We start from the raw sequence: 18188 nt of genomic DNA, 5'->3' as shown, positions 1-18188 counted from the left end.
GCAAAAAAAAAATGAACTATTTAAAATGAGCATTGAAAGATACATGTTCACTATAGATTACTTAGAAAATACATTTTAAAAACCCAGAACATATCTTACCCTTAAGCCCATGATTAATCTCTTAGCATATTTTCCTTGTTCAGAGCATGAACAATGTTTTCACACAATAAAAACACTGAGCTGAAGAGATGTCTTAGTGGGTAAGACTTGTGGAATCACAAGGACAGGCAGTTAGATCTCAGAATCCTCTTAACAAACCAGGTGTCCTACAAACACCTGGGGATTTGGAGGAATCAAAAGTCCTCTTGTGGCCTCCATGCACGCACATAGTCAGTCAGACAGACAGACACATGCACACAAATAAAAATAAATATTAAAAAAATACCAATATGCACAATATAATAATTCTTTTTCATTTAGAGATTCGTGTTTTCTCCTAAACTCTAAAATGTTTCCTTAGCATATCTTTTAATAATGTCAAAAAGTTCTGTCCTAAGAAGGTATATCATGACTTAGTAGATAGTCTTCTATACAGCACTGTATTTTAGGGGTAAGGTAACAACAGCATTGCTCTTTCTTCAACAGCTGAACTTGCGTGGAAGGACAGAACAGGTTGATCCCAAGGAGACATGCCTTTGAATGGCTGCCATATTCTACTCAGATGTCCCATTTAAAGCTAGCCCGGAATAAACTGCTGAAATAGGAGACTTCCCAGGAAGCGCTCACAAGAGTCAATGCATTCCCACTGAACTCTTCGCTACATTCAATCAAACACACACACACACACACACACACACACACACACACACACACTCTTTAGCATCCTTCACATACACACAGGATTCCAGGTTACCTGTTCTCTGGGAGGGCATTTTGCTTCAACTGGAAGTTCTCGTTTACAGCTATTTCATGAGCAAGAGTCATGTCTGATAAGTTCTTTGCTGCAGCCATTACGTCATCAAATGTCACCCCCCCGGGAGGGCTGGTGGCTGAAAGAAAAGCGAAGTCAGCAATGTAGCAGGAGAGAAGCTGACATCCAATGTCCCCAGTGCCCAGGCAGGCTTGTCCTCAGGCACATATGGCAGTTCTACAAGTCAGAGGACATACACTACAGAAAGGTGGGCCTGGCAAAGATTTCCAGTATTGAACATTCCCTCTGCAGCTTTAGTTTTCCTGAGACAAACCCCTTAATATAGGCCTATTTTAACTTTTAAAAACTTAAACCAGTTTCAGTGTTTATTGGTATATGTGTTTACATGTACTAACCAGCAGATTGACAGGCAATGCTGTGTATATCGCTCTGTGTAAATAAAGTTCTGATTGGCCAGTGGCCAGGCAGGAAGTATAGGCGGGACAAGAGAGAAGAGAATTCTGGGAAGTAGAAGACTGGGGAGAGACACCGCCAGCCGCCGCCATGAAAAGCAACATGTAAAGACACTGGTAAGCCACAAGCCCTGTGGCAAAGTATAGACTAACAGAAATGGGTTAATTTAAGAGAGAAGAAGTAGATAACAAGCAGCCTGCCACGGCCATACAGTTTGTAAGCAATGTAAGTTTCTGTGTGCTTTCTTGGTTGGGTCTGAGCGACTGTGGGACTGGCGGGTAAGAGAGATTTGTCCTGACTGGGCCAGGCAGGAAAACTCTAACTACAAATGGCGTCCAACGTGTTGGCAAGAATTTCCACCTAAAACCTGACAAAAAAGATTCTAAAACAAAGCTAAAAACAGCTTCCTAGTTGTCTTTCTCAAGTTAGCGGCAGCCTGCCGGTTTCAGCTACTATGGCGGGTTCCTGGCGTGTGCTTCTGACCTGCAGTGTGGAAGGAATGAGGAGTCTACAAGCGGCACTTTACTCTGCTGCGTGGTAGATTTAGCCTTTGCTAGTTTAAAAAAAGAAAAAAAAAGTTTCTGGGCTATGCACTGCTTTGATAGAACTGCTTCTGATAGTTGATGGTACACATGGCTCCAGACCCAGAGCTGGCGGTAAACTGTTCCACCGCCATGTTGGGAAACTGAGGTGGGTGGAGCCAGCAGCCACAGTGGCATTTCAGTCTTACAAAGATGGATATTACACAGAGAATCTGGTTTGTCTTGTCTTTTGGATTTTTAACTTCAAAAAAAGATTTGATCATAAAAGCTGTTGAGTTAAACAAATATGTAAATTTTAAAGGTACCTTGACTTCAAAATTTGGATATAAGGATATGTTGCTTTGGAAAGGAGTCTCTGCTTTTGTTTCCACAGAAAGCCAGAGGCTATGGATTTGTTCCAAATTAAGATACATCAGGTTTGATCAGCCAAGACCACCTGAAAGGTCTCCAATGACAACATGGCCCAGATGATCGACATCCAGAATGGTTTCAAGGCAACTGGCTCAGAGGTTCACCCTAATGGACTACTCTATAATCCAAAAATTTTCTTTGTATCCCCATAAGATACAGCGCCCCCCTCCAGCAGGAAGTAGTAAGAAAAACTACGCCCAAATTCCCACCTGGCTTTGGAGATGGAATTGTCTCACTCCTTCTCTAAACCCAGACATATTGCTAAAAGAAAAGGTTAAGAGATTCTTGTGTCCCAAATCAGAAGAGCCCTCTGGTGTGGGACAGAGAAAAACCAATATTTTTCTTTAAAGCAGATTGATTATAAATGCAATCTCTTTCTAAAGAAGAAAAGGGGATATGATATAGATATAATAGGATGAAAGGGTAGATTAAGGAAGGAACTTACTTCTAAAGAGCAACAACTTGTTTAAAATGTTTTACATTGGTATAGACTTTAGTCTATTGATACAAACTTAAAGTTAATTTTGTTATACTGTGTGTATATTTCTACTCATGTTTAAGGTATTATGTTTGTATAGCTCATTTTAAATTGTAGTAGATAATTAAAAATAGATTAGTAATTAGTCATCTATGATAATCATACTTGTAGCCATGTTACTTAAGTCTTCTACATATACATAGAGATATTTCAGATAGATAGGTAATCTTCAAATACTTCAAAGACCTACAGAATATGGCATTTAAAATATTTTTAAAATTTAGACTTTCTGGACAGTGAGACATGTCTGCTCCTGGCAGCACCGATTTACTTCAGAGAGGAGGATGGGCATTGAAGACACTTCATATCTTATCTTCACCTTGGCAAAAATAGCCATTTGGGCAAGAAACTGTTCTTGCCTGGACTGCTTGATTAACTGGACATGCAGGACCCATAGAAAGGTGACCACTAAACTTTGCTTGAAAAAATGGTCCTTCAGGTTCCTGCTTCACAGAGGAAACTGCCAGACATTCTGCAGGACACTGAGAAAAATAACCAAGAGCCTCTAGCCCTGTGGGCTGAAGACAGATACCCCAACTTTACAAAGGAACATTAGGTGACTGTCCAGGCTGCCAGCTGTCTCTGTCTACCCTGCAAGACTCCTGAAAGTTGCTTGCATCCTTCTCCCGGTTCTCAGGTAATATTATATCCTTCTGAGGTCTTTGATGTGGTTGAAGGCTAGATAGTCATAATTTCCTCAGTTATGATAAAAGATAAGTTAGATATAAAACCTTAGACACAAATATAAGATAGATAGGATATCTTCTTTAATATTGTAACTGTAATTCTTGCTTGATAATTGTTTTGTTATATGTAATTGTACTATGTAAAAGTTAAAACCTTCCTTAAAAAAAAAAGAAAAGGGGAAGTGCTGTGTATATCGCTCTGTGTAAATAAAGTTCTGATTGGCCAGTGGCCAGGCAGGAAGTATAGGCGGGACAAGAGAGAAGAGAATTCTGGGAAGTAGAAGACTGGGGAGAGACACCGCCAGCCGCCGCCATGAAAAGCAACATGTAAAGACACTGGTAAGCCACAAGCCCTGTGGCAAAGTATAGACTAACAGAAATGGGTTAATTTAAGAGAGAAGAAGTAGATAACAAGCAGCCTGCCACGGCCATACAGTTTGTAAGCAATGTAAGTTTCTGTGTGCTTTCTTGGTTGGGTCTGAGCGACTGTGGGACTGGCGGGTAAGAGAGATTTGTCCTGACTGGGCCAGGTGTACAGGCAGTTTGGTGCAAGGCTGAAGTTGGATTCCCATCTCTGCCACTTGTTAGTTCATTTGACTTCACTGACACTTATATTCGCTTCTTAACAGGCTCTCTCTGAGGCAATTAATTAAGACAATTTTTTTTCTTTTTAGTTTTTTCATGACAGGGTTTCTCTGTGTAGCCATGGCTGTCCTGGATCTCAGTCTATAGACCACAGGCTGATCTTGAACTCAGAGTTCCACCTGCCTCTGCCTCCTGAATACTGGGTGGGATTAAAGGTGTGCACCACCACTGTTGAGCAATTTAAGTAAGAGCATAGGAGGAACTCAATACATAATTAAATCATAATGAAACATATTTGAGAGGGTAGATTATCTACTCAGTAGGAAAATAGTAAAGAATTGTAGTTATTTCTAGATATTATACTAAGAAATTGTTCTAATAAATCAAGTTTACAATATCACTATTGGAAAAAAATCTCAGCTTCAGTTAATTAAAAGTCATGACCTCAAATAAAGGCACAGACAGGCAATACTTTCCAGTCTGTTGTTATTGTTTGTTTTAGGGGAGGGAGGCAGAGGAAGTGCTTAAGTGGAGGAAGATGAGAAAGATATGCCTGGGAATTGGCAAAATCCTTCTTCAGAATGGCTGATATCATGGGTACCATGATATCAGATGTAGAGACTCTGGACATGGTGTCAAGAATGAGAAAAGATGCAGAAGTGCATGGCTGCTGTGGATTTTCTACCTCAAGATTCTCCTTTAAAACATCTGTAGTCTTTGATCCAATCATCCAGTGATACCCAGAAAGTCTCAGTGCATCAGGATGCTCATAAAACCCCATTTGTAAAAGAGCAAAACAAGATAGAAAATGACTGTCCAATGACAAATCAATAAATACATATGAATGTCTATTTCCTTATGACATAGTAGGTGGTCAGAAGGACAGTGTTTATCATGAGTATGTATGTGTTTTGGTTTCAAAACTAAGGGCAAGAGTCCACATCAGTGTGGAGGATGATGGTTTGGCAAAGTGCTGGCAGCTGTCTGTCATGTTTGGGTGATACTGCAGGCAATCTCTTCTTTTCTCTATACTATAGATTTTCTTAGTTTTAAAACTGGAAACATAAAAATTTAAATAAACAAAACTACTTGTTTTGAAGTGGGCATCTGATCATATTGAACATCAGTTGCTTTTCCCTACCTTAGCTTTGGTAGTTTAGATGTTCTGTACTTTCTAGACAAAATGCTAATTCCAAACTTAAAAAAACAAAAGGCAAAGTCAAGTAGTTCATACCTGTATCTGTAGCCCTGGGGGGGGGGGGGGCGGGGAGGAGGAAAGTGCCACAGGTTCAAAGCCAGCCTGGGCTACAGAGTGAAATCTTGTGGAAGGAAAAAAAGTGCCTGCTTGACACACAGGAGGGGAGGGGCCTGTCTCCCCAGTGACAGCCGCTCTTCTGGCTCTCCCACAACCCACAGTGTAGTAATTCTCCCTGTGGGTTGATCTGGGGGGATTTGCACAACAGTGTTTAAAATCAGTAGGGAAACTATCTTTAGATTATTTCACTTCCTGTCCACCCTTCCGGAAAGGCAAATTTCCTTCAATGTGAAACAGAAAAGACTAATTTGGCTTCATCATAATCTGCACAAGATGATCTCAAGAAGGGGTGTTGCCACCATTTGGGAGACAAAACAGACAGGGCTGGGGATGGGGTTTTAGCTTCATGCTCAAACTAAACAGGTTAGAGACAAGGCTCAACATAAAATGAGCAGGTTACAGGCTTACTCCTAAGAACACACGCACACTGCTACAGTGCCTTTGACACGCTATTCTGGTGGCTCTAGAAAGGAGGGGGAAGGGGGAAGATCTGCTCACAACACTTCTAAGTTTTCAAAACCATCATGCATTACCAGCACCACCACCACCCCACACACACCCCGCCGCTGCGCCTGCCTTGCCCCCTGTTACTCACAGGCAGGAGAGCTGGATTTGCTGGAGAAATCGCTGGTGAAGCTCTGCCTGGAACACTCATAGTCACTGAGCGATGCCATGCTTTCGGAGAACCGAGAAGACTCTGAATCACTTTGCTGGTCGTCATTCACACACTGCTTCTCATCATTCAAAGGCATCTCGTATCACCTTGGGTATGGAGAGAGGTGGGGAAGAGGAGAGAGGGAAGGGGGCTGGGAGGGAGGGAGAGGGGAAGAGAGAAAGAGTAGAGGGGGAGAGATGGGGACGTGAGAGAGACAGAGACAGAGAGAACCTGCCCAGACAGAGAGACCCTGAATCAACATGGTTTCCAACATGCTTGTTCCAACATGGATAATATAATGTCCACAGGTGTGGACAGTATAGGGGGAACAAAAGTCCCCAAGAAATTACTTCCCCCTTCCCCCAGCACCCTGACCAAGACTGTTGCAAGATCATCAAGACTTCCTTCCACAAACCAGGCTTCAAGGCCATATCCAATGCAAATGTGGAGCAACTCTAAGCGATGACAAATCCTTTTAAAATGCACACAGAGCACAGATGCTCTCTCCTGGGTTGGTGTGTCAAGGCTCTGTGGGCTCCTCTGCAGACTCCTTATTCTGTTCTGGGGAAATCACTTAACCACCTGACTCTGTGGGAAAGTGAGGCTCAAAGACTGACCTTCCAGGCCTTGGTCAAGACTGAAGAGGATTAATTGCATCACGGGGGCTTCTTCACACAGCATGCAAATATAGTTACTGTTCTTACTGCTTTGTTTTAAATAAATTAGGCTTAGCTGGTGAGATGGCTTGGGTAAGGGCACTTGCTGCCAAGCCCAATGACCTGAGTTCAATCCCTGCAATCCACACGATAGAAGAAGATAACCAATTTCCACAAACTGTCCTCTGACCTCCACAAGTGCTGTTAGCATGACTGTACCTATACACATACACAGGACAAATTTAAAGAATGAAACTTAAAAAGAGAATAAGGATGCTCTGTGAGCCTCTCAAGGGAAAGAAAGACTGAAGAGTCTTCCTGGGCTACCAGGTATCTCCTCCATTTTCATATGAACTGTCCCAGCACGAAGACTAAGACCTGTTGTTTGGTTTGTACCTAACAATTCACAAAGCAGCTAGCACAACTTACTGAACCTAGGAACATAAACAGACTCAGAGGGACAAGGAGATTGACTCCACCATGGAACCAGCCCCTAGACGGTAAGTCAAGTGCCTTCTCTGGGACATCACAGAGCATCTCAAGGAAGGGGACAGGCCTATCACAATCGAGAAAGACTATGGCATATGAATGCCAGCCCTGGGCCCATAACACCAGCCAGGGCTATGAGGAAATCAGCCTTGATAGGAACACAGTATCACTGACACCAAAAGGGAAATTTTGCCCAAGGGAGAAGGTACTTCCAACCTGGATAGGCAACAAAAATAGAGTTAACTTCAGTGAGGGATGGGATACTTTTCACAAATGCCAAAAAAAAAAAAAAAAGAGAGAGACACCATTAACAATGCATACTATGACTGGGAATGCCTCTACAATTTCTTACATGAATCTATCTGTTCATATTTATGTGAACCAGGCACTGGGAAAAGTAACTGAACAAAACAGACATGATCCTATTCTCACAGTTCTCAAGTATGGTTACATAAAACTCTGTGTGCCATATGGAAACAAGGTATTGCTGAAAATTACAAGAAAAAAGTAGGGAAGGGTCAGGACTAAGGGGTACAGACAAGAGATCCAGAAGTCATTGTGAGATATAAGGAAAACTGCATCTTTTGGGTGCTGATGGGAGCAAGGATGAACCTGGGAGTGGGGGGGGGGGGGGGGGGTCCGTGAAAAGGAAAAAAAGGCCAAAGAGCATTTCCACCTGGTCTTAACCAAAACTTTCTTCAGTCTTGACACTCACAGAGATGCCCATTGGCTCAGGGAACTGCTTCTGCAGATAGAAAGGCACTGAACAGTGGGGCACTGCCCCTTGGAGACATTCACCCTATCTTAGAATCCCAAAGCTGACTTCCATAGACATGGGCTATAAAATAGTCGAGAACTCTTGGCTCTTCAATGGCAAGTTCTTCTGTCCGGTGAAAACTGGTTTTTACCTGAGTGTTTACTACAGTGTCCTGGGGAGGCAGGGAGGGACAGAAGAGAATGAGCTGCTGCCATCCTCTGCCAACAGCTCACTTCCTATTGCTGGCACTGCTTGAAAATGCTTTATTCCCAGGAGCCTCCCTCTGTCCTCCACCACATGGCACTCTGCTCAGCAGCTCTGTAGCACGTCTCCTTCATCTCCACAAAAGGACTTGATGATGGGCCAGTGAATACAAACATCTGAGTACCAGGCATGAGGAACTGAATTCAAGTCCCCAAAGCCCACATTTAAAAAAAAAAAAAAAAAAAAAAAAAAAAACCAACCTGTAATCCCATGGCTTCCGGGAGGGACAGCAGGACTTCTGGGGCTTGCTGACCTCTACCTAGCTCCAGGTGCAGTGGGAGACCCTGTCTCAAGGAACTAGGGTGGGGTAACAAAGCAGGCTTCTAACATGTTCACACCCCCAAAAGGCATTTGCAGCTATTTTCTTGCAGTGGCTATTTTTGAGTCTCCTTGGTGAGGGAGACACAGTGCCTCATCCAGTACCAAGTTCATGACAAATATTCAGGGTCAGCTACATCATAGTCACTGGATCCTGTTTGGAACAGATTCAAGGAGAACATCTGCAAACAGACAGCCCTACACGTTCACACGCCCGCTGCTGCCAAGTGCAGCCCTAGAGCAGAGACACTACCATCTATGCCAGCTTCTTTCCTGAATCCAAAACCCAGGTCCTGTCACTCCCGGGCTGGCTCCTGCTTTCTCTACTGCAGTGGCCTCATGCCAACAGGGTATTTAAGTAAAAGTAAATAAAAGCTTTCATCTGTGGGAATTTATGAACCGGCTCATTTTATATTCCAGCTGGATAGCACATTTGGTAGGTGTCATAATTACTTGAACAAGGAAGTCAGGTACAAGACTTAAAAAGAAAGAAGCATGAGGTTAAGAGCTAGAACCCAGTCTGTCACCAGCTTACTGTGTGACTTCATGCATAGCTGTTTTCTCGGTGGTAGGGGGCCATGAGGTGGGCTAATTCCAGATTCTTTTTTTTTTTAAGATTTATTTATTTATTTATTTATTTATTTATTTATTTATTTATTATATATACAGTGTCCTGTCTGCATATATCCCTGCAGGCCAGAAGAGGGCACCAGACTTCATTACAGATGGTTGTGAGCCACCATGTGGTCACTGGGAATTGAACTCAGGACCTTTGGAAGAACAAGCAATACTCTTAACCTCTAAGCTATCTCTCCAGCCCCCCCCCCCACCCAGATTCTTTCAGTCAGAAATTGATAAGATGCTCCTCCAAACCAGGGTTCCATGAAACAGCATGAGATGTTTTAAAGAAAGCAAACATACAGCAAGCATGCTTAACTGTATGCAACTAAGTTTTGTGTCAACTTGTCACTGGAGGCAGAATCTGAGGCACTCAGCTATGACAGAAAACTGAAATGTATCAACACTGTTAGAAGCTCTTTAGTGGGCAGAAGCATCCATGTTACAACGGGGACTTACTGTATGCAAGCAGAAGCTTGTGTTTGAAGCAAGGTGCTCAGCACTTTGTTAAGAGTTGTCTATTTTGTATGTAGGTAAACCCCAAATCCTAACATATGGAGCTGGAATGCAACTTTGCTTGGTTACTAAGAAGAGGGTGCTGGGACTGGTCAGACACAGACAACAGGACACAGGTGACTGTGTGCTTCTGTCAAATCACCTTGGACATTAAGACAGGAGGACAAAATCATGTTTCCCCTACAGGAAAACAAGTCTGGCAATGACCCCAGGACAGAACTACACGCTTTTCTGAAATACAAAACTATCAAATGGCCTGTCCCAGTGAGAGATCTTCTTCTGCAGGCACCCTCACACCAATCCTTCCCTTCCTCCCTCTTGAGTTTGCACATGGGTCCTCTAAGACAATCAACTCCACCGAGAAGACATTAAGGGTAACTAGACTGCTTCAACTATTTCAGATTCTTAGACTGGTGATAATAAAGTCATTTGTTTCAAAGAAGCACACTGCTTTTCCTACTGACAAACGTAGATCTATCTGGCCACCAAAGCAACTCCCAGTTAAATCAAGCGATCCAGCAGGAACACCAACCTGAGGACTCACTGACCAAAGGTAAAGACAGATGATACCTCCAAGCAAAGTTTCCAACATTATTACAACGGGTCACTATTTGAAGAAACTGCAGATTTTATGTATCATTCCATTCTTTTCTAACATTCAGCATCATGCCACTCCTTCTTAGGACCGCTCAGCAGGAAAAGATTTATTGCTGAATTAAATACATTGATGAATAATGACAGTTTACTGCTAACATTTTAGAGACAAAGAAATAGATACAGAAACCTAAAGGAGCCAGCCATGTGTCTCACCACAGAGAACAGGGAGATCGGTTATTAATTTGTGATTCTTCAGTTTATATTTGACTTTATGTCCTTATTTCCTTTCTACAGAAAACTATTTCTATAAATAACCTGTACTGGTGCAGGATTATAAAGAGACACAAGCATTGACATACATGTCCCCAAAGCAGTAGCAACACTGCTAGCCAAGTAAATGTCCTCACATGAACAAATGTGGTCCCATGTCTACTCCTAAAACAGCTGGAGTTTCCAAGCTGTCTTGCCTGGATCACATTGCTCATCAAGAAGTCACTTCAGGTAGTTAGTTTAACAGTCTGCATTTCTGCCTTCCCAGTAACTTTAAAAATGCATGTAGAAAAGGAAGTATTTCCTTTTCCAGTCTCCAGTTCCTATCTCCAAACAATTCAAAAGTTAGCAAAGCCTCAAAGTCCCAGGAGCCTAAAGAACATGCACATTGTACCACTGTCCTCTTCGGACCCTTACCAGTACTAAAAGACTAAGTTAGAAACAACAGTTATTGACACTTAGCATGATCTCAATAATACTCTGTGAGTGCTTAAAAGAACTGATTTCCTCAAATCTGCATCATAACTATGTTATGTGGGTGTTACTCTTGTTTAAAATAAGAACTTATAGGTCAGAGAGACAGAATTACTCCCCCAAAGGTTTACAGCAGAGCAGAGGCTCAGCTCAAGCCACAGCAGTTTGGAGCCCTGAAGCCCACACATTCTACTGCTCTAGGGAAGCTGGAGGAAATCAGTGTGCTGCTCATTCTTTCCATTCCCTCTCTGCCAAACTGATCTGTCTATCATCACATGGACACTTGCACATGTGGAAGCAAGATGACCTTATCTTGGGACAGCTGTTCAAGCTCTATACCGTGAAGGACACCACTGAAAGATATCATTCAACAGAGTAAAATTCAACCACCCCACTACAGCGAGGAAAGCCCTCTACTAGAGTGCAGTTCCTTATCTACTGCAAAATCCTTGGTAAAGCCCAGGCATTACCCAAAGGGTTAACTGCTTACAGGAGCCAACTCAAAAACACTGTGAAGTCAACTGTTTAGGTTATCCAACAGGGCCCTAAAGAATGAAATCCATGCAGTTAAGGCTAGGTTGTGGAAAAAAGAGATGTCAAGAGACATTTAGTGGCTACCCTCCTTCAAGACCATACTGAAGTCAGGCACAAGGCACCCAGAGGACAGTGTTGGAGCCCACTACATTGCCTAGTGGCTGTACCCAGAAGGACTGCATAAGAGGTTGATTGGACCATGGGCCTAAGTATCAGGTGTTTCTAAGGGTCTACACTTGATGGTAACTCTCATTTGCTCCACCCCTTGGCATTGTTATAAACAGACCTTTGGAATAAAGTTCAAGGCCCGTTTGGATAAGGGTCCAGGCCCACCCGAGTCTATCCTGTGTTTCCTCTCTGTTTCTCTCCCCTCTCTTTCTAAGTATCTTATCCCTCATTCCTCAAGAGGCCCTAGTGAAAATAATGGTGGGAGCTGGCCTGCCACAGGACAGGGGGAGGGGGTGGGACACGACACTGAGCTCCGATGAAAAAAATTGCAGATGCTAGAAAATTTCCATCTTCTACCAAATGCCACTTTAGCACCAGCCCAGAGCCAAGCAAAAACCATAGGACTGAGGGAAAAGTCCCTGCAACAACAGTGGTCCTCATCAAATCAGCCTACAGAGAGCTAGACAAAAGCCAACACGCCAGCCACTGTCTGCAAGGCAGTGCCCATGATCCACAAGTCATGTGTCATGACCGCACCAGGGAAGGTTTCCAGGCACCTTTCATCCTGGAGAGCATTCTCTGCCCATCTCTGCTGCCTAGTTAAACACACTCCGGGGGCCTCATGTTAGCTGCCTGTACACATGACTGGGTCTTCAGCCCTGGGTCACTTCAAGTGGGGCAATGTATGATATCCAAGGAGACAGGGAGAAAAGGCAGGTAGACAGGGAGCCTCCTAGCTCAGGAACCAGCGTAAGAACCTCATTATCAGTTGGCATAGGAAAACCAAGACCTCTGAGCTGGACACCCTGAGTGCTGAGGGGCTCTCTAGGGACAAGGGCAGGTTGTCTGGTTTCCTCACGTTAAGGCACTAAGACAACGATGAGAGAGTATATTTCACTTCAGTCACAGGGGAAACCACTCTTAAGTGTTTCCTCTCCTCTGCTTGTACTGTAGTTTAACAGACACTTCTTTGTTGACTAGATTTTTGCATTAAAACACATGATCTGGGCTTCATGTGGTCAGGGGTGGACAGAACCCACAGTCGTGTACATGCCAAGAAAGTGCTCTCCCATGAAACTACATTCCCAGTCATTTTAAAAGGAAACGTCACGTCGTTGCGAAATCGCTCGTTTAATGGAAGTTTTTTCTCCCCTACTAACGTAAACACTCCTAACTGTGTCATCCACGTGCCACCAAACCTCGCTGCTATGTGTTGTGGTGCCACCCTGAGCACAGAGTCATCCTTGAGAAGGCAAGGGTCTGACCCAGATGTGACCTGAGCTGCCCTCCGGACCGTCAAGTCCAACGGAAGTCCCCGGAGTCCCGCCCGCTCGCCCACGTTCCCCGCTCGCCCCTCCCTCCAGCAACACCACGTTTCCTGTCAAAACAAACGCTTGGGGGAGGGGACTGCCGGGACAGAGCCCAGCGCCCGAGAAACCCGGCAACAAGCGGCAAACACAGGCCGCGGCCCGGCCCGGCCCCACCACGGCTCAGCCCAACTCTCCAGGGCCGGGGCAGCGGGCACCGCCGCACTGGGAGCCCGGAGCGCCTCGCGCCCCGAGCGCAGTCGCTGGCACGCACCCAAAGGGATGTCATCGCGGCCCAGCGGACCCGGCCCCGCCTGGGCGCCACCGCCACCGCGCCCCCGGGGGTCCCATGCCCCGACCTCGGATGGCACAAGGAGTCCTCCCGCCGCCCTGAGGAGAGGAGGTCCTCTCAGATCCCACGGCCCCTCCCCTGGGATGGGTACGCACCCCTGGATCCCGCGCAGAGGCTTGAGAAAGGCTGGGTGACCGGGGTTGCGGGGCTCTGCGTATCCCCTCACCCAGCACCGCACACGCAGGGGGACTGACCGGCCTGTCAACTCTGGAGCCTTCCTGCAGCCCCACGCGGTATTTAAAGGGTCCCGAGGTACACCCTGGGCGAGACCATCCGCGAGGGGACTGGAGGGGGGAGAGGACACCGGACACCGCGACTCGGGGATGCAGAGGATCCAGTCAGAGCTGAGATCGCTGAACCCTTACATAGTGTGACTACAGAAAATCAAACTTCCTCAGGCTTGCATCGCGAAGGCCGGGGACGGCTCAGATTGAAAGCCGTTTGGTCACGGGAAGACCGACTCCCCCGTGCTCACGAGTGGTACGGTCCGAGCCTGCCGGGGGCGGGGCGAGGAGTGTACACGGAACTGGGACAGCCTATGACCTGGCCGTGCTGGGGCCTAAGGCGTTGGGGGCGTGGCCTAATGTCTAGGGGCGGGGCCACTGTCTAAGGGCCCGGCCGGGAGCAGGTGGAGCCCCCAAACCCTGTTTCTTTTAGTTCCACAGTTGTCTAGATGCTGGCTAACTCCAATTGAGCGGACAAACTTGTAGTGCCCGCTCGCTCTATGCTTTGAAAGCTGGATGCCCAACTTCACACACGGGGTCGAGGGAGCCAACAGCATTCCAAATTGGCTGCCTCAAGCACATCAGCGACCAATCGCGTCATCCACAAGTGTCTACATTTTCTCGCAAACACGGGTCCTGATTTGCCCCTTGAATCAAGTGATTGGCTTCTAGGAGCCACACCTACCCAAGTTCTGCTAAGGCTTCGTGTGCATGCAAAGATAAGGTGTTGTACTTCTAAGTAAGAGCTTTTTGGCAGCGCTTATCTTGGGGAGAAGTTTCGACCTGGGTTAATGTAAATACGTGCTGGGAGGGGCTCTGTGTGGTCAGGCTTACTAAGCATAACTTCTAGTGAGTTTGCTTTTGGATACAAAGAAACGGTCTTCCCCTCCGCCCAGAGAACCACTGTTCTACCAGGTGCAGATCGGCATTACTTGTGGTATTCATAAAAATAAATAAATCGGTATTCATATAAATAAAAATAAATTTTATATAAGCTGAAATATTTCTGTTTAGGACTGAAATCATATCTAAATTGTGTAGGCAAATTGGCCACTGTCATTCTAGAGAGAAGAAAAACAAAAGCAGGCAATATTTTAAAACAAGATATAAATGCAGTTGTACAGCGTGGGCCGGTCTCAGGTTCAAACCCAGTCCCTAACATTTACCTACCCAGGAGCTCTTGTTCAGTGAGACAGCAGTAGTTCTGTTTCCCTGAGGTACTGTGAGAATGGAGGATCTACAGCAGTCTACACAAGGGTACTCAGCATTAGCTACTAAAATTAGTTGGCGAGTCATTCTGAACAAACCTACCTAGTAATTTGTATAAATACGTACCTGTCACTCTCCTAAAACATGCAACCTAAAGCTGGAGCCATGGCAGGTAAGAGCTTTGGCTGCTCTATCCAGAGGCCCATAGGTAGTATGGATCTCAGCATCCAGTTTGGGTGGCTCACAAACACTTGTAACTCTAACTCTGAGGGATTCAATGTTCTCTCCTGGACTCCTCAAGCACCTGCACACACACATACACACATATGCACACGTACACTCTCAAACGTGCAGAGACATACACATAAATAAAATCTAAAATAATAAAGTATACAAGCTGTTACTGATCAGGAGATTGAAGAGAAAATGCTGTTGGTACCCAGGTTCTTTCCTATGGACCCACCATTATTTATATCACTTGTTGGAATAAGCAGCTTCTAGTCTCAAGGCTTGCCATATAACCACCACCAAACAACTGCCCTAAAAACACCACAATAAAAAGATTAACCAAAAACATCTCACTTCCTGGTAAGCATGTGACAAAGACATGTGAAAACAGTGTGTGCTTTGCAGGCTTTGTATTAATGTGCTTAGTATCGTGCTATGCCCTTAACTAGGGACAGGTGAGCGTGAGTCAGCACAGCTGCCCCGTCTACCTGGGTGACCAACTGGCTTTGACACTACTTTTAAAGCTCAAACATGTGTGTGCCGGGTGGTGGTGGCACACGCCTGTAATCCCAGCACTCAGGAGGCAGAGGCAGGCAGAGCTTTGTGAGTTCGAGGCCAGTTTGGTCTACCGAGCGAGATCCAGGAAAGGTGCAAAGAAACACTGTCTTGAAAAACAAAAAACAAAAAACAAACAAACAAAAACTCAAACATGTAACTCTCACAGACACAAGGAAGTAGTTTTTCATCAAAGCGGGTGAGTCAACTTTCAGCCTGTTGTGGGGTGAGAATCTTGAAGTGGAATGGAGTAGGGTAGAGGCTAACATCAGGAGCCAAGCCAGGAAGAGAAAAGATACAGGAAACAAATCTTCTGTCCCTTTAATTTAAATAACTTGTTATTCTTAAGCCTGTTGGAGAATTTCTGACCGGCTGCTGTCTTGCCTGGGTTGTGCTGTAAAATAGAAAGCAGTTTCTCTCTCTCTCTCTCTCTCTCTCTCCCTCTCTCTCTCTCTCTCTCTCTCTCTCTCTCTCTCTCTCTCTCTCTCTCTCTTTCATGAACACACGCACCCTCCCCTCCCCCAAAAAGCTTTGTATCACAGATCAAACTATAAAGTCCTCGCTGCTGAGGTTATGTTTATGACTTTCTTGGGGCAAATATCTGAAAAGGAAACCATTTTAGCAAATAAAATAATTAAAACTTTATTTGAAGAAATCTTATAATCGCACCTAATGTGGGGTTTGTATTTGTTTATTTGAGACAGGGCCCTGCTGGCCACAAACTTCTGGTTTTTCTGCCTCTGGAGTGCTGTGTTTACAAGCATGTGCCATTGCATCCAGCTTTGAATTTGTAAATTACCTGCTTTGAACCTAGGAAGACTCATGGTAATAACTTTGTTTTCCCCCAAAGTACAATTTGTTTTAGAGATTACACATTTTATCCTTGGAAAAACAAACAAAAACATCAGCTAAGAGCAGGTCAAGATTTTTGCTTGAATGCCCATACTTCCTTTTTTACACCTCTGAAAAGTTTTTAGTCCCTGCCCACTTTTGGGTGGTAGTAGTGGAGTCCTTTCTGTGAGTTGTTTTTTGTTTGTTTGTTTGTTTGTTTGTTTGTTTTTCCTAATGCTGCTAGGGGCCAGAAGCCATGAACAAACAGCTAGCTAGCCGGACGGTGGTGGTGCATGCCTTTAATCCCAGCAGAGCCAGGCGGATCTCTGTGAGTTCGAGGCCAACCTGGGCTACCAAGTGAGTTCCAGGAAACCCTGTCTTGAAAAACAAACAAACAAACAAAATAAATAAATAAAAACAAACAACAACAACAAAAATAACAGCTAGCTAAGTCCTGAACCTCTGAAATCTGAGTTCTAAGTTACAATGAATTCTTGGGGGGAAAATCAGAAAATCAAAAAAATCATCATTGTAATTGAGACCTGTAACTCTCTCAACCAGTTTGCTGATGGAGTTGGTGTATGGATCCCCAATTCAACTGTAACACACTCACAGCTGGTGGGGGGGGGATTTGGAGAAGGGGTAGTAACCCCAAAGAATGACGAAACACTGTCAGTGATTCAACCCCGTTTTTCTCTGCATGTGTTGTGAAGCTTCTCTTCTGGTTGAACTGACTTCCAAGCTTCTCATTTTTCTCAGTTTCTTGAGGCTGCTACCTATGCATTTGTGCAAGCCTCTATTCTTGAAGACTAAAGCCCGCCATCACCACTCACTTGGTTTAATGTCCCACTTGGGCAGTCTTGACATTCCTAACACTTCCTGAACAAGGGGTTCCTGCATTTTCATTTTGCACTGAACCCCATAAGTCATGTACCTGGTCCTGATCTCCCCACAAAGAATATGAGTTCTGCTTTCCAGTCCTGTGGATTGATCCTAGGGTCTTGCATGCATGCTAATCAAGTACTCTACCCCTGACCTGTAGCCCCAGATCTTCATTTATTTGTATTTTATTTCTGATATAGGGTCTCGCTAGGTTTTCCAGGCTGGCTTAAACATGCTCTGTGGTCCAGGAAGACCTTGAACTTGCCATCTTCCTGCCTCAGAGTCTAGTGTTTAAATGACCACCTCCCTCCTTAACCTGCTCCGCAATGCAAATCTACTGTTTCATCCAGTAGTCGGTTGAAGAAATCTATATCTATTTCAGTACTAGAGAAAAAAAAACAACCAAACAAAAACCCAACAACTGTGTGTATCTTGGGTTTTATTTATTTATTTATTTATTTATTTATTTATTTATTTATTTATTTAGAGCTGAGGCTCAAACCCAGGGCCTTGCGATTGCTAGGCAAGCACTCTACCACTGAGCTAAATCCCCAACCCTATATCTTGGGTTTTATAATAGGTCATTTAATTTCTAAGAAAAATTTTGACTACAAAAAAATTTGGCCTTATGTCCTCGATTTTGTAGACTTACATAAGATATGATTTCACTGTAAGAAGAAGAAAAGCTAAATGGACTCAGATCTCTTTTTTGTCCTTTGTGCGTCTTAAGGGACAGGAGAACAAGTCAACAACCGAGGGACACGTGATTGAGAGCAGAGAGGAGAACACAAGCTGACTCACACAGACAGGAGACAATAAGGTGTTCAAACAGCAACCACATACCTTCTGTTCAAATTGTTTCAAATCTAAAACTGCTCTAAAA

General features: G+C 44.5%; 1 protein-coding gene across 3 annotated transcripts in view; it reads right to left on the bottom strand.

Annotated features, from left to right (window-relative positions):
- Tcp11l2 (t-complex 11 like 2) overlaps positions 1–13628 on the bottom strand; it is a 37820-nt gene extending 24192 nt beyond the window's left edge. For 2 of the 3 annotated variants that reach the window (XM_036169858.1, XM_036169860.1), the window contains exons 1-3: positions 13472–13628; positions 5997–6207; positions 854–989 (exon numbers count right to left, since the gene is read on the bottom strand). In XM_036169858.1, the coding sequence (XP_036025751.1) occupies positions 854–989; positions 5997–6153 (293 nt within the window). In that variant the 5' untranslated portion in view covers positions 6154–6207; positions 13472–13628. The remainder of the gene's footprint in view (positions 1–853; positions 990–5996; positions 6208–13471) is intronic. The other variant, XM_036169859.1, reaches the window with a different exon arrangement.
- Between the last annotated feature and the right edge of the window lie 4560 nt (positions 13629–18188).

Source organism: Onychomys torridus, chromosome 20, assembly GCF_903995425.1.
Source record: "Onychomys torridus chromosome 20, mOncTor1.1, whole genome shotgun sequence".
Lineage (NCBI taxonomy): Eukaryota > Metazoa > Chordata > Mammalia > Rodentia > Cricetidae > Onychomys > Onychomys torridus.
Note: the sequence above shows the minus strand (reverse complement) of the source record. Positions and strands in the feature narration are given on the sequence as shown.